At 48.5% G+C, this 14,807-nt stretch overlaps 1 protein-coding gene across 10 annotated transcripts in view; it reads right to left on the minus strand.

Moving 5' to 3' along the window:
• LOC137369700 (anion exchange protein 2-like) overlaps nucleotides 1–14,807 on the minus strand; it is a 405,213-nt gene that overhangs the window by 112,607 nt on the left and 277,799 nt on the right. For all 10 annotated transcript variants that reach the window (XM_068031052.1, XM_068031042.1, XM_068031050.1 and 7 more), the window contains 3 exons: nucleotides 14,553–14,688; nucleotides 6,336–6,522; nucleotides 5,225–5,330 (listed from right to left, as the gene is read on the minus strand). In XM_068031052.1, the coding sequence (XP_067887153.1) occupies nucleotides 5,225–5,330; nucleotides 6,336–6,522; nucleotides 14,553–14,688 (429 nt within the window). The remainder of the gene's footprint in view (nucleotides 1–5,224; nucleotides 5,331–6,335; nucleotides 6,523–14,552; nucleotides 14,689–14,807) is intronic.

Consider the following 14,807-nt stretch of genomic DNA (forward strand, 5'->3'; position numbering starts at 1 on the left):
TGGAAGAGAGGGGGGGGCTGGAAGAGAGAGGGGGGGTGGAAGAGAGAGGGGGGGTGGAAGAGAGAGGGGGGGTGGAAGAGAGAGAGGGGTTGGAAGAGAGAGGGGGGGTGGAAGAGAGAGGGGGGGTGGAAGAGAGAGGGGGGATGGAAGAGAGAGGGGGGGTGGAAGAGAGAGGGGGGGTGGAAGAGAGAGAGGGGGGGGGGTGGAAGAGAGAGAGGGGGGGGTGGAAGAGAGAGAGGGGGGGTGGAAGAGAGAGAGGGGGGGGTGGAAGAGAGAGAGGGGGGGTGGAAGAGAGAGAGGGGGGGTGGAAGAGAGAGAGGGGGGTGGAAGAGAGAGAGGGGGGTGGAAGAGAGAGAGGGGGGTGGAAGAGAGAGAGGGGGGGTGGAAGAGAGAGAGGGGGGGTGGAAGAGAGAGAGGGGGGTGGAAGAGAGAGAGGGGGGTGGAAGAGAGAGAGGGGGGTGGAAGAGAGAGAGGGAGTGGTGGAAGAGAGAGAGGGGGTGGTGGAAGAGAGAGAGGGGCTGGTGGAAGAGAGAGAGGGGCTGGTGGAAGAGTGAGTGGGGGTGGAAAAGAGAGGGGGGGTGGAAGAGAGAGGGGAGGTGGAAGAGAGAGGGGGGGTGGAAGAGAGAGGGGGGGGTGGAAGAGAGAGGGGGGGGTGGAAGGGCGAGGGGGGGTGGAAGGGCGAGGGGGGGTGGAAGGGCGAGGGGGGGTGGAAGGGCGAGGGGGGGTGGAAGGGCGAGGGGGGGTGGAAGGGCGAGGGGGGGTGGAAGGGCGAGGGGGGGTGGAAGAGATAGGGGGGGTGGAAGAGATAGGGGGGGTGGAAGAGATAGGGGGGGTGGAAGAGATAGGGGGGGTGGAAGAGATAGGGGGGGTGGAAGAGAGAGAGGGGTTGGAAGAGAGGGAGGGGTTGGAAGAGAGGGAGGGGTTGGAAGAGAGGGAGGGGTTGGAAGAGAGGGAGGGGTTGGAAGAGAGGGAGGGGTTGGAAGAGAGAGGGGGGTGCAAGAGAGAGGGGGTTGCAAGAGAGAGGGGGGTGCAAGAGAGAGGGGGGTGGAAGAGAGGGGGGGGGTGGAAGAGAGAGGGGGGTGGAAGAGAGAGGGGGGTGGAAAAGAGAGGGGGGTGGATAAGAGAGGGAGGCGGAAGAGAGGGGGGGGTGGAAGAGAGGGGGGGTGGAAGAGAGGGGGGGTGGAAGAGAGGGGGGGTGGAAGAGAGGGGGGGTGGAAGAGAGGGGGGGAGGAAGAGAAAGGGGGGTGGAAGAGAGAGGGGGGGTGCAAGAGAGAGGGGGGGTGCAAGAGAGAGGGGCTGGAAGAGAAGGAGGGCGTGGAAGAGGGGGGGGGTGGAAGAGGGGGGGGGGGTGGAAGAGAGGAGGGGGGTGGAAGAGAGGAGGGGGGGGGTGCAAGAGAGGAGGGGGGGTGCAAGAGAGGAGGGGGGGTGCAAGAGAGGAGGGGGGGTGCAAGAGAGGAGGGGGGGTGCAAGAGAGGAGGGGGGGTGGAAGAGAGAGGGGGTTGGAAGAGAGAGGGGGTTGGAAGAGAGAGGGGGTTGGAAGGGAGAGGGGGGTGGAAGAGAGGGGGGGGTGGAAGAGAGAGGGGGGGTGGAAGAGAGGTGGGGGGTGGAAGAGAGGGGGGGGGTGGAAGAGAGGGGGGGGGTGGAAGAGAGGGGGGGGGCTGGAAGAGAGAGGGGGGCTGGAAGAGAGAGGGGGGGGTGGAGGAGAGAGGGGGGGTGGAAGAGAGAGGGGGGGTGGAAGAGAGAGGGGGGGGTGGAAGAGAGAGGGGGGGTGGAAGAGAGAGGGGGGGGTGGAAGAGAAGGGGGGTGGAAGAGAGAGGGGGAGTGAGAGAGAGAAGGGGGTGGAAGAGAAGGGGGGAAGAGAGGGGGGGGAAGAGAGGGGGGGGAAGAGAGGGGGGGAAGAGAGGGGGGGGGAAGAGAGGGGGGGAAGAGAGGGGGGGGAAGAGAGGGGGGGGGAAGAGAGTGGGGGGGAAGAGAGTGGGGGGGAAGAGAGTGGGGGGAAGAGAGTGGGGGGGAAGAGAGTGGGGGGGAAGAGAGTGGGGGGGAAGAGAGTGGGGGGGAAGAGAGTGGGGGGGAAGAGAGTGGGGGGGAAGAGAGTGGGGGGGAAGAGAGTGGGGGGGAAGAGAGTGGGGGGGAAGAGAGTGGGGGGGAAGAGAGTGGGGGGGAAGAGAGTGTTGGAAAGAGAGTGGGGGGGAAGAGAGTGGGGGGGAAGAGAGTGGGGAAGAGAGAGCGGGGAAGAGAGAGCGGGGAAGAGAGTGAGGGGGGGGTAGAAGAGAGAGATAGAGAGGGGCGGGCCAAGTGGGGATAGGGACAGAGAGAGAGATAGAGAGAGGGAAGGACACAGGGAGAGAGGAGACAGACACGGGGGGGGGGGGGGGAGGTTGTCGGGGGAGGACTAAGAGTGAAAAGGGGGGAACAGATGGGCAGAGACACAGAGAGTGGGGGCAACTACACAGAGAGCGGGGAACACAGAGAGATCAAGATCACTCCTGACAGATGGTCATCTATCTGGAATAATCCGCATCACTACAAGAAGTGTGCGGTCAAACATTGACTACATGTGCAAGCTACAAAATGCCAGATAGCTCACTAAATCTATGTAAACATAGTGATGAGAAAGTAAGTCAATAAATAGAACATAGAACATTACAGCGCAGTACAGGCCCTTCGGCCCTCGATGTTGCGCCGACCTGTGAAACCGTCTGACCTACACTATTCCATTTTCATTCATATGTCTATCCAATGACCACTTAAATGCCCTTAAAGTTGGCGAGTCTACTACTGTTGCAGGCAGGGCGTTCCACGCCCCTACTACTCTCTGTGTAAAGACATCTGTCCTATATCTATCACCCCTCAACTTAAAGCTATGTCCCCTCGTGTTTGCCATCACCATCCGAGGAAAAAGGCTCTCACTATCCACCCTATCTAACCCTCTGATTATCTTATATGTCTCTATTAAGTCTCCTCTCCTCCTCCTTCTCTCTAACGAAAACAACCTCAAGTCCCTGAGTCTTTCCTCGTAAGACCTTCCCTCCATACCAGGCAACATCCTAGTAAATCTCCTCTGCACCTTTTCCAAAGCTTCCACATCCTTCCTATAATGCGGTGACCAGAACTGCACGCAATACTCCAGGTGCGGCCGCACCAGAGTTTTGTACAGCTGCAGCATGACCTCGTGGCTCCGAAACTCGATCCCCCTACTAATAAAAGCTAACATACCATATGCCTTCTTAACAGCCCTATTAACCTGGGTGGCAACTTTCAGGGATCTATGTACCTGGACACCAAGATCTCTCTGCTCATCTACACTACCAAGAATCTTCCCATTAGCCCAGTATTCTGCAATCCTGTTACTCCTTCCGAAGTGAATCACCTCACACTTTTCCGCATTGAACTCCATTTGCCAGCTCTGCAGCCTATCTATGTCCCTGTGTAACCTACAACATCCTTCGGCACTATCCACAACTCCACCGACCTTCGTGTCATCCGCAAATTTACTAACCCACCCTTCTACACCCTCATCCAGGTCATTTATAAAAATGACAAACAGCAGTGGCCCCAAAACAGATCCTTGCGGTACACCACTAGTAACTAAACTCCAGGATGAACATTTACCATCAACCACCACCCTCTGTCTTCTTTCAGCTCGCCAATTTCTGATCCAAAGCACTAAATCACCTTCAATCCCATACTTCTGTATTTTCTGCAATAGCCTACCATGGGGAACTTTATCAAACGCCTTAATCTTCTCATTTCAAGCTTCTTCGCAAAATGCACATTTGTTGTTGTTTTCATTGATAGCAAGGTAAATTTTAATGCCTGTATCGTTCTGAAATTGTCTCACCGGCCCCCCATTTAAGAAAAAAATTGTAATGTGGCCCCCCACGCCAAAAGGTTGGACAACCCTGCTCTACACTGTCCCCATCAAACACTCCCAGGACAGGGACAGCACAGGGTTAGATACAGAGTAAAGCTCCCTCTACACTGTCCCCATCAAACACTCCCAGGCCAGGTACAGCACGGGGTTAGATACAGAGTAAAGCTCCCTCTACACTGTCCCCATCAAACACTCCCAGGACAGGGTTAGATACAGAGTAAAGCTCCCTCTACACTGTGCCCATCAAACACTCCCAGGACAGGGTTAGATACAGAGTAAAGCTCCCTCTACACTGTCCCCATCAAACACTCCCAGGACAGGTACAGCACGGGGTTAGATACAGAGTAAAGCTCCCTCTACACTGTCCCCATCAAACACTCCCAGGACAGGGACAGCACAGGGTTAGATACAGAGTAAAGCTCCCTCTACACTGTCCCATCAAACACTCCCAGGCCAGCTACAGCATGGGGTTAGATACAGAGTAAAGGCAATAGCCTGGGTACAAACCAAACATGTTCTCATAAGGAGGAAAGATGGGAGATCCAAAGCTAGTGCACCCTGGATGACAGAGAAAATAAAGGTTAATATAAAACAGAAAAAGGAGATTTATGACAAATGTCAGGAATAGAACACAATCAAAAACCAGGCAGCATACATAGAATGCAGGGGGAAACTGAAAAAAGATTTCAGAAGGGCAAAGCAAGTATGAGAAAAGATTAGCGAATAATATAAAAGGGAATCCAAAATCTTTTTATTAACATACAAAGAGTTAAAAGGCAGTTAACAGAATAGTGCAACTAATTAGGAACAGAAAGGAAATCTTTTTGTGGAGGCAGAAAGTGCTGGAAATACTCAGCAGGTCTGACAGCATCGGTGGAGAGAGAAACAGGGTTAATGTTTCAGGTCAGTGACCCTTCATCAGAACTGGCAAAGGTGAGAAATGTCATAGGCTTTGAACAAGTGAAGAGCAGGAAAGAACAACAAAGGGGAAGGTGTGTGATAGGGCAGAGGGCAGGAGAGAATAAATAACAAAGATGTCACGGACCAAAGGCAAAGGGAATGCTAACAGTTGTATGAAAAGACAAAGCATTAGTCCAGAGAGTGTGTTAACAATGAACAGCTCTGGCCAAAAGCAAAAAACAGAAAAACAAGTTTAAGACAGGCCCATGATTAAGAAATGGGGTAAAAATAAAACAAAACAGAACAAAACAAAATAAAAAAAGACAGTCATGCACTGAAATTGGCTCCAGAACAAGGGACAATTACTAAAAACAAGAAGCCACGATTGCTGGAAAAAGCCAGTTCAGTCAATGGATAAATATGGGAGATAATTGCACATGTGTTTCTTACCTACGAGTACGACGGTGGCCTCTGCATTGCATGGGATTTTCTCCAGGAGCTTGAGTTCATGCTTCGACCTCGATCTAGTCATCTCTGCAGACAGTGGACATTCCTTCTGTAAGAGGTGGAGAAAGTGGTTACAGGAAGAGTCTGACATTATCAGGCGAGAGTGGGGGCAGGGGCGGGAGAGAGCTTGCCAGCAAGACAGAGCGAAGACAGTGGATAGTCCTTCTGTAAGAAGTGGAGAAACCAGTTATTGGCAGAGTGTGACAAGATATCAGGAGAAAGAGTGGAAAGGGGAGACAAAGAGAGAGGGAGAGGCATAACAGTGAGACTGAGCGTGAACAAGAGAGACAGAGTGAGGGGGGGGAAGAGAGACTAGTTACTGGCAGAGATTGACAAGGCATCAGGGGAGAGAGTAGGGGACAGGGGAATTGAGGGAGTTGGGGGGGAGTGCGGGATGGGAAGAGAGAGATAGCGTGTGCGAGTGAGCATGACCATTTACGGCCAAGTTCCTGTTATACTCTAGGAATCAGAAATTTACGACACAGGAGGCCATTCAGCCCATCTTGTTTGTGCCAGTCTATCCCACATTCCAGCCCTTGGTCTTGTAGGCAACGGCACTTCAAATGTGTATTGAAGTTTTTTTTAAAATTGCAATGAGGGTTTCTGTCTCTCCCACCGTTTCAGGCATGAGTTCCAGACCCTCACCACCCTCTGGGTGAAAAAATTACTCTTCAATTCCCCTTTAATCCTTCCACCAATTACTTGAAATCTAGGTCCCTTGGTTATTGATCTCTCTGCAAATGGAAATAGGTCCTTCCTCTGCACTCTATCTCGGCCACTCATAATTTTAAACACCTCAATTAAATCTCACTCAGCTGCCTCTGTTCCAAAGAAACCAACCCCAGCCTATCCAATCTTTCCTCATAGCTGAAATTCTCCATTCCTGGCAACAGCCTCATGGATCTCCACTGTCCAGGAGTGGACAGGATTAATGTGGCCTTGTATCCACCTCCACACCAGCAAGTCTCTGTGGTCTCAGTAACCACAAGCTTTAACCTGTGAAATATCTGCCCTCGGCACAACAAACAGTGAAAGTCCCCCAAGCCCAACTGACCTCAGCGCTGCTGTCCACTGTCACTTTGGTCTCGGTGTCAGGATTCTCCTCCATCAGTGGCTGGGTGACTGAGGGGTCAGAGGTCGGAGCGATGTGGTTCTGGCTGTGATGGTGGGACATGAGCGAGCCCAGACTTGATGTTGAGATGTTGCGTGAGAATGTGAAGTCCTTGTCCTTGTTGGGGTGGCTTTAAAATTAACAGAGGAGTGTTTAAGCTTTTCATTTGGTTTTCCCCCCTCTCACTCCTGCCCTCTCTCAGAGGATAGTTTGTTTCTGTCACCTCCCAGCTGATGGTTGAGAGAACACCACAGTTTCTGGGTTCTTACGAGATCGATCGATACATTCCGCACTGCACAAGGCACACAAACACACTGTCACAGTTGGAAGGGCACCCGGACTTTCTGCTCAACATCTTGCATTTAATACACAGAATTGTGCAGCACAGAAAAAGGCCATGCGGCCCATTTTATATGGCACCTGTACTGTAGTGAAACAAAGAACAAAGATAATTACAGCACAGGAACAGGCCCTTCGGCCCTCCAAGCCTGCGCCGATCCAGATCCTCTCTCTAAACATGTCACCTATTTTCTAAGGTTCTGTATCTCTTTTCTTCCTGCCCAAACATCCAAAGATGCTTTACAAAAGCAATTATCAAACAGAAATGACAGCAAGACACATGGAGATATTACAGCCAGGTGACCAGAAGCTTGGTCAGAGATGGCTTTTAAGGGACACCTACATTAGAACAGTGACTACAGTTCGCAAAGTACTTCAATGGCTGTAAAGCCCTGAGGTCATGATAGGCGCTACAGAAACACAAATTCTTTCTCTTTATCTTAAAGGAGGAAAGAGAGTTGGAGAGGTTTAAGGAGGAAAGAGAGTTGGAGAGGTTTAAGGAAGAAAGAGAGTTGGAGAGGTTTAAGGAGGAAAGAGAGTTGGAGAGGTTTAAGGAGGAAAGAGAGTTGGAGAGGTTTAAGGAGGAAAGAGAGTTGGAGAGGTTTAAGGAGGAAAGAGAGTTGGAGAGGTTTACAGAGGGAATTCCAGAGCTTATGTCCTAAACAGCTAAAGGCCAGGCCTCCAAGGGTGGAGCGATGAAAACTGCCGATGTACAAGAGGCCAGAATTAGATGAGTGCAGAACTCTTGGAGGGTTTTTGGGCTGAAGGAGGTGACAGAGACAGGCAGGGGTGAGGCCCTGGAAGGATCTGAACAGGAGTATGGGAATTTTAAATTGGAAGCTTTGCCAGACTGAGAGTCACTGTAGTCAGCGAGCCTGGAGGATGATGGGTGAACAGGACTTGGTGAGACTTAGGAGACGGGCACCAGAGTTTGGATCAGCTCAAGTTCACCGACGGTGCAAGGAGTAACCCAGTCAAGAGCGCACTGTAATAGTCCCTAGTATCACTGCCCTTCCTCTGGTACTTATATAATACTTATTGGGATGATCTCATGCAGCATGTGTCTGTAGGCCATTTGACCAAGTGGGGCATCGCAGCTGAATGTGTTCCTTTCTCCACTGTCTCACCGTCCAGCAGGTGTGTCCGGAGAGTGATCTCCCTTAGCCCAGTAGACATTCTGTCCCAGCACTGCCCAGGCTCAGTGTAGAGCTGGGATGGAACCAGGCATTGCCTGCTCTGTACGGCTCTGTAACACACTGGGTGGATCTGATACCTAGAATACATCACAGAAGGAGGCCATTCAGCCCATCCTGTCCGCACCAACTGACACATAGCCATGCAGCCTAATCCCACTTTCCCGCTCTTGGTCCGTAACCTTGTGGTTTACAACACTTCAAGTGTACATCCAGAGTTCATTATAAATGTTACCAGGGTTTCTGCCTCTATCAACCTTTCAGGCAGTGAGTTCCAGATCCCCACCACCCTCTGGGTGAAAACATTTCTCCTGGAATCCCCTCTGAGCCGCCTACCACTTGCCCTAAATCTATGCCCTCGATTATGGACCCCTAAACCAAGGTGTTCACGAGAATGTTTCCAGGGATGAGGACCTTTGGTTACATAGATAGATTGGAGAAGTTGGGACTGTTTTCCTTGGAGAAGAGAAGGCTGAGAGGTGATTTGATCGAGGTATTCAAAATCATGAGGGGTCTGGACAGAGTAGATAGAGAGAAACTGTTCCCATTGGTGGAAGGATCGAGAACAGAGGCACAGATTTAAGGTAATTGGCAAAAGAAGAAATGGCGACATGAGGAAAAACATTTTCAGGCAGCGAGTGGTTAGAATCTGGAATGTACTGCCAGAGAGCGTGGTGGAGGCAGGTTCAATCGAAGCATTCAAAAGGGAACTGAATTGTTACATGAAAAGGAAGAATGTATAGGGCTATGCAGAGAAGGCCAGGGAGAGCCAGTGCAGACACAATGGGCCAAATGGCCTCCTTCTGCACTGTAACAATTTGGTGATTTATTGTGTATTCCCTTGCCTTGTTAGCCTTCCCCAGATGCATTACCTCACACTTCTCCAGACTGAACTCCATTTGCCACTGTTCCACCCACCTGACTAGTCCATTGCTATCTTCCTGCACAGCTTTCTTCTTCATTATCAACCATGTAGCCAATTTTTGTATCAGCTGCAAACTTATCATACCCCTTACATTCAAGTCCAAATCATTGTTATATTACAAAAAGCACAGCACCAAGTACTGAGGCCCACAGAACCCCGCAGGAAACAGCCTTCCAGTCACAATAACACCCATCGACCATTCCCCTTTGGATCCAACTTGCCATTTAGCTTTGGATTCCATGGGAGTTTATTTTTGTGACCAGTCTGTCATCTGGGACTTTATCAAAAGCTTTGCTAAAATCCGTACAGACCACATCAAATGCACTACCCTCATCGACCCTCCTGGTTACCTCCTCAAAAAATGCAGTTACATTAGTCAGACATGACCTTCCCTTCGCAAATCCATGCTGACTGTCTTTCAATAATCTGTGTCTTTCGAAATGAAGATTTATCCTGCCCCTCAGAATTTTTTCCACTGATTTTCCCACCACCGAGGTTAGGTTGACTGGCCTGTAATTATTTGGTCTATCCCTTTCTCCCTTTTTAAACAATGGTACAACGTAAGCTGTCTTCCAGTCCTCTGGCACCACACCTGTAGCCAGAGAAGAATGGAAGACGATGGTCAGAGACTGCTATTGCTTCTCTTGCTGCCCTTAACAGATTAGGATACATTTCATCTGGGCCTGGTGATTTATCCACTTTCAAAGATGTTAAAGCCCTTTATACCTTCTCTCTTACTATGTTAATTTCATCCAATATTTCACACTTCTCCTTCCTGATTGCAATGTCTGTATCTTCCCTCTCTTTTGTGAAAACAGGCACAAAGTATTTATTAAAAACCATACCCACGTCCTCTGCCTCCACATGCAGGTTATCCTTATGGTCCCTAATAGAGCCTACTCTTTCTTTAGTTATCCTCTTGCTCTTTATGTATTTATAAAAAATCTTTGGGTTTTCCTTGATTTTACTTGCCAATATTTTCTCATGTCTTCTCTCTGCTTTCCTAATTTCCTTTTTAATTTCACTTCTACACTTTTTATACTCCTCTAGGTTTTCTGCGGTATCGAACCCTCGGTATCTGTCATCTGTCTTCCCTTTTTTTTCTTTTAAGCAGCTTGACATCCATGGGGCTCTGGATTTGTTGGTCCCATCCTTTTTCTTTAAGGGTCTCATTAAAGCCCTGTAGAATTGCAGCAAGACTTTTCTATTCATGTTCTCTAATCCCCTTGTAATAAAGGCCAAAATGCCATTTGCTTTCCTAATTCCTTGCTGAACCTGCATGCTAACTTTTTGTGTTATTTGTACGAGTATACCCAAGTCCCTCTGAACATCAACATCTACAAGTTTCACAGTTTACGTTTCAAGTCAGATATAACTTTTTCAGAACCAAAGGAAGGTAGAAATGACATTTCTATCTTGCTTCAGTTCTAATGAAGAGTCATATCTTGACTCGAAACATTAACTTTGTTTCTCTCTCCACCAGACCTGAGTATTTCCAGCACTTTTTATTTCAGATTCCCAGCATCTGCAGTATTTTGGTTTTATTTACAAGTTTCACACCTTTTAAAAAATATTCTGCTTTTCTATTCTTACAACTAAAGTGAATAATCTCACACTTCCCCACATTATACTCCATCTGCCACCTTGTTGCCCACTCACTTAACCTGTCTATATCTCTTTGCAGCCTCTTTGTGTCCTCCTGACAACTTGCATTTCTACCCAGCTTTGTATCGTCAGCAAACTTAGATGCATTACTCTGTCTCTTCGTCTAAGTCATTAACATAGATTGTAAATAGCTGAGGCCTCAGCACTGATCCTTGCAGCACTCCACTAGTCACAGCTTGCCAACTTGAAAATGCCCTGTTTATTCCTACGCTCTGCTTCCTGCCCATTAACCAATTCTCTATCCATGCTAATAAACTACCCTCAACTCCATGAGCCCTATTAACCTTTTGTGTGGCACCTTCTCAACTGCCTTTCGGAAATCCAGATATACTACATCTGCTGGTTCCCCTTTATCTACCCTACTAATTACATCTTCAAAAAACTCCAATAGATTTGTCAGACAGGATTTTCTTTTCATATAACCATGTTGACTTGTTTTAATCATACTGTGCTTTTTTAAGTGCATTGTTAAGATGTCCTTAATAATAGATTTCAGCACTTTCCCAATGACTGATGTCAGGCTAACTGGCCTGTGGTTCCCTGTTTTCTCTCTCTCTCTCCTTTCTTGAATAGCGGTGTTACATTTGCTAACTTCCAATCTGCTGACCATTCCAGCATCTAGGGAATTTTGGAAAATCATAGCTAGCGCATCCACTATCTCTGCAGCTATCTCTTTTAGAATCCTAGGAGGTAGGCCATCAGGTCCTGAGGATTTGTCAGATTTTAGTCCCTTGAGTTTCTCCAGTACTTTTTCTCTACTGATATTATTTACTTTAATTTCCTCACTCTTATTAGCACCCAGGTTACTGTCTCTTTCTGGTATGTAACTTGTGCCTTCTACTGTGAAGAGAGACACAGAATATTTATTCAATGTCTCCACCAGTTCCCCATGATAATTTCTCCTGCCTCTGCTTCGACGGTAACAAGGTTTTGGGCAAATGATGCAGGGGGAATGTGAGGATGTTTTTACGCATTAGGATGGTAATGACCTGGAACTCACTGCCGACAAGGGTGGTGGAAGCGGAGACAACCACTGATTTCATGAGGAGGTTGGATGGCCACTTGAAATAGATTTGCAGGGCTACAGGGATCGAACCAAGGAGTGGGCCTGACTGCATGGACTTGATGGGCCGAATGGCTTATGACTCTATAAAGTTTACTTTAGCTACTGTCTTCCTTTTTATATACTTTCCTGGTTAGTTTACTCTCAAATTATGTTTTTTTCCCTTGTCATCAACTTTTTGGTGGTCCTTTGCTGGTTTCTAGAACACTCCCAATCCTCAGGCTTACTACTATTCTTTGCAACATTATAAAACTCTTATTTTAATCTAATACTGACCTTAACTTCCTTAGTAAGCCACGGATGGATCTTACTCGCTTGTTTTTCAATGCAACGTATTTTTGTTGAACATTTTGAATTGTTTCTTTAAATGTTTCCCACTGTTTTGCAGGGTTAACTGGGCAGCTTGCCCCTTTGTTGTTTCCAGTGCTTAAGTTGATGCCTGGTGGTCCATCCACTTCTATTCTTACACAAATGTTCTGTCGCAGTTTGAAAGTCAGTGGCTTGCTAAGACATTTCAGAGGGTAGGTAAGAATCAACCACATTGTTGTGTGGCACTATCACCGTGCTAAATGGGATAGATTTCCAACAGATCCAGCAATGCAAAACTGGGCATCCATGAGGTGCTGTGGGCCATCAGCAGCAGAATTGTACTCAACTACAATCTGTAACCTCATGGCCCGGCATATCCCCCACTCTACCATTACCATCAAGCTGGGGGATCAACCCTGGTTCAACAAATAAAGCAGGAGGGCATGCTAGGAGCAGCACCAGGCATACCTCAAAATGAGGTGTCAACCTGGTGAAGCTACAACACAGGACTACTTGCATGCCACACAGCGTAAGCAGCATGCAATAGACAGAGCTAAGCAATCCCATAACCAATGGATCAGTTCTAAGCTCTGCATAGTCCTTGTGGAGACAAAGTCCCATCTTCACATTGAGGATACTCTCCATCGTATTGTGTGGCATTACCACCATGGCTAAATGGGATAGATTTTGAACAGATCTAACAATACAAAACTGAGCATTCATGAGGCACTGTGGGCCATCAGCAGCAGCAGAATTGTACTCAACCACAATCTAATGGTGACCATGAAACCATTGTTGATTGTTGTAAAAACCCAGCTGCTTCATCAATGACCTTCCTTCAATCATAAGGTCAGAAGTGGGCATGTTCGCTGATGATTGCACAATGTTCAGCACCATTAGTGACTCCTCAGATACTGAAGCATTCTGTGTAGAAATGCAGCAAGACCTGGACAATATCCAGGCTTGGGCTGATAAGTGGCAAGTAACATTTGCGCCACACAAGTGCCGGGCAATGATCATCTCCAACAAGAGAGAATCTAAACATCTCCCCTTGACATTCAATGGCATTACGATCGCTAAATCCCCCACTATCAACATCCTAGGGGTTACCCTTGACCAGAAACTGAACTGGAGTAGCCATATAAATACCGTGGCTACAGGAGCGGGTCAGAGGCTAGGAATCCTGCAGCAAGTACCTCACCTCCTGACTCCCCAAAGCCTGTCCACCATCTACAAGGCACAAGTCAGGAATGTGATGGAATATTCTCCACTTGCCTGGATGGGTGCAGCTCCAACAACACTCAAAAAGCTCAAAACCATCCAGGACAAAGCAGCCCGCATGACTGGCACCCCATCTACAAACATTCACCCCTCCACCACCGACGCACAGTGGCAGCAGTGTGTACCATCTACAAGATGCACTGCAGCAATGCACCAAGGCTCCTTAGACAGCACCTTCCAAACCCGCGGCCTCCAGCACCTAGAAGGACAAGGGCAGCAAATGCATGGGAACCTGCAAGTTCCCCTCCAAGTACCACACCATCCTGACTTGGAACTATATCGCCCTTCCTTCACTGTCACTGGGTCAAAATCCTGGAACTCCCTTCCTAACAGCACTGTGGGTGTACCTACCACACAAGGACTGCAGTGGTTCAAGAAGGCAGCTCACCACCACCTTCTCAAGGGCAATTAGGGATGGGCAATAAATGCTGTCCTGGCCAGCGACGCCCACATCCCATGAATGAATGAAAAAAAAATTAGTGAACCAGATGGGTTTTGAAGACAATCCGGTCGTTTCGTGATCATTACTGAGACTAGCTTTTTATTCCAGATTTATGAATTGATCGAATTTACGTTCCCCCAGTTGCTGTGATGAGATCTGAATTCATGTCTCCGGAACATTCGTCATGCTAGATTACTAATTCAGTAATATTACCACTATGCTACCATCCCCCTCAAAGAGCAAGGGCTGGAGGAGGTTTCAGTGATAAGGAGAGGGGAGAGTTTTAGGGCTAGGGAAGTTAGAGATAGGGAGGGGTGAGGGCTGTAAGAGGTTACTGAGATCGGGAAGGGGAGGGGTCTAGGGCTGGGGGACGTTAGAGATAGGGAGGAGCGAGGGCTGTAAGAGGTTACTGAGATCGGGAAGGGAAGGTCGAGGGCTTGGGGAGGTTACAAATCAACAAAAAAAATTCTTACATTTATATTTGGAAAAGGAGGGTGGTCAGGAGCAATGTGGGCCCCTTTGAAAATATCACCATATCAGTTTCTATGTCGGAACAGGCTCGAGGGGCTAAATGTTTCTATTAGCTGGGGAGGTGTGAGGAGCTTAGCATTGGAGAAGGTGACGGAGATTTGGAGGTGTGAGACCACAGAAAGAAAGATTTCATTATTTTGCTACACCTACTGGACAGAAGAAATCTGACCATCACCAGGGATATCAACATACAGTCTTCCAAAACCACCCCTCTCCTAACACTTCCCTCCCAACCCAACCCCACCCTTCCCGACACTTTGGGAATATTTCACAACGTTATGCCAGTGCAGACTTTGATCTGTAAACTGTTAAAACATTTTACTAAAAAACATCTGAAGGAAAGGATGTTCCTCTCTCTGGAAGCAGAGGAGCCCTGCTCCCGCAGATTAAGCACCTCCCTCGCTTGCTCTACCTGTGTTTGAGGAGCAGCGCCCGCAGCACGTTGGCTCGATCTTCAGCTTTGATCTGGTCAGAGATGATCATCTGTTCGACCACTTGATGTGCAATCCCCGGCAAACTCTTCTGGTCCAAGTCTAAGAGAACTGTGCCTGTGTTAAGACAATAGAAAGTTTGATCAGCCTGAGCCCATGCTCCAGTTCAAGCTCCCTTGGCAGCTCCTATTGGGTAAGCCCAGCGTGGTACAGAGCTATGCAGGCTGGGAAATCAC

This window comes from Heterodontus francisci, chromosome 5, assembly GCF_036365525.1.
Source record: "Heterodontus francisci isolate sHetFra1 chromosome 5, sHetFra1.hap1, whole genome shotgun sequence".
Lineage (NCBI taxonomy): Eukaryota > Metazoa > Chordata > Chondrichthyes > Heterodontiformes > Heterodontidae > Heterodontus > Heterodontus francisci.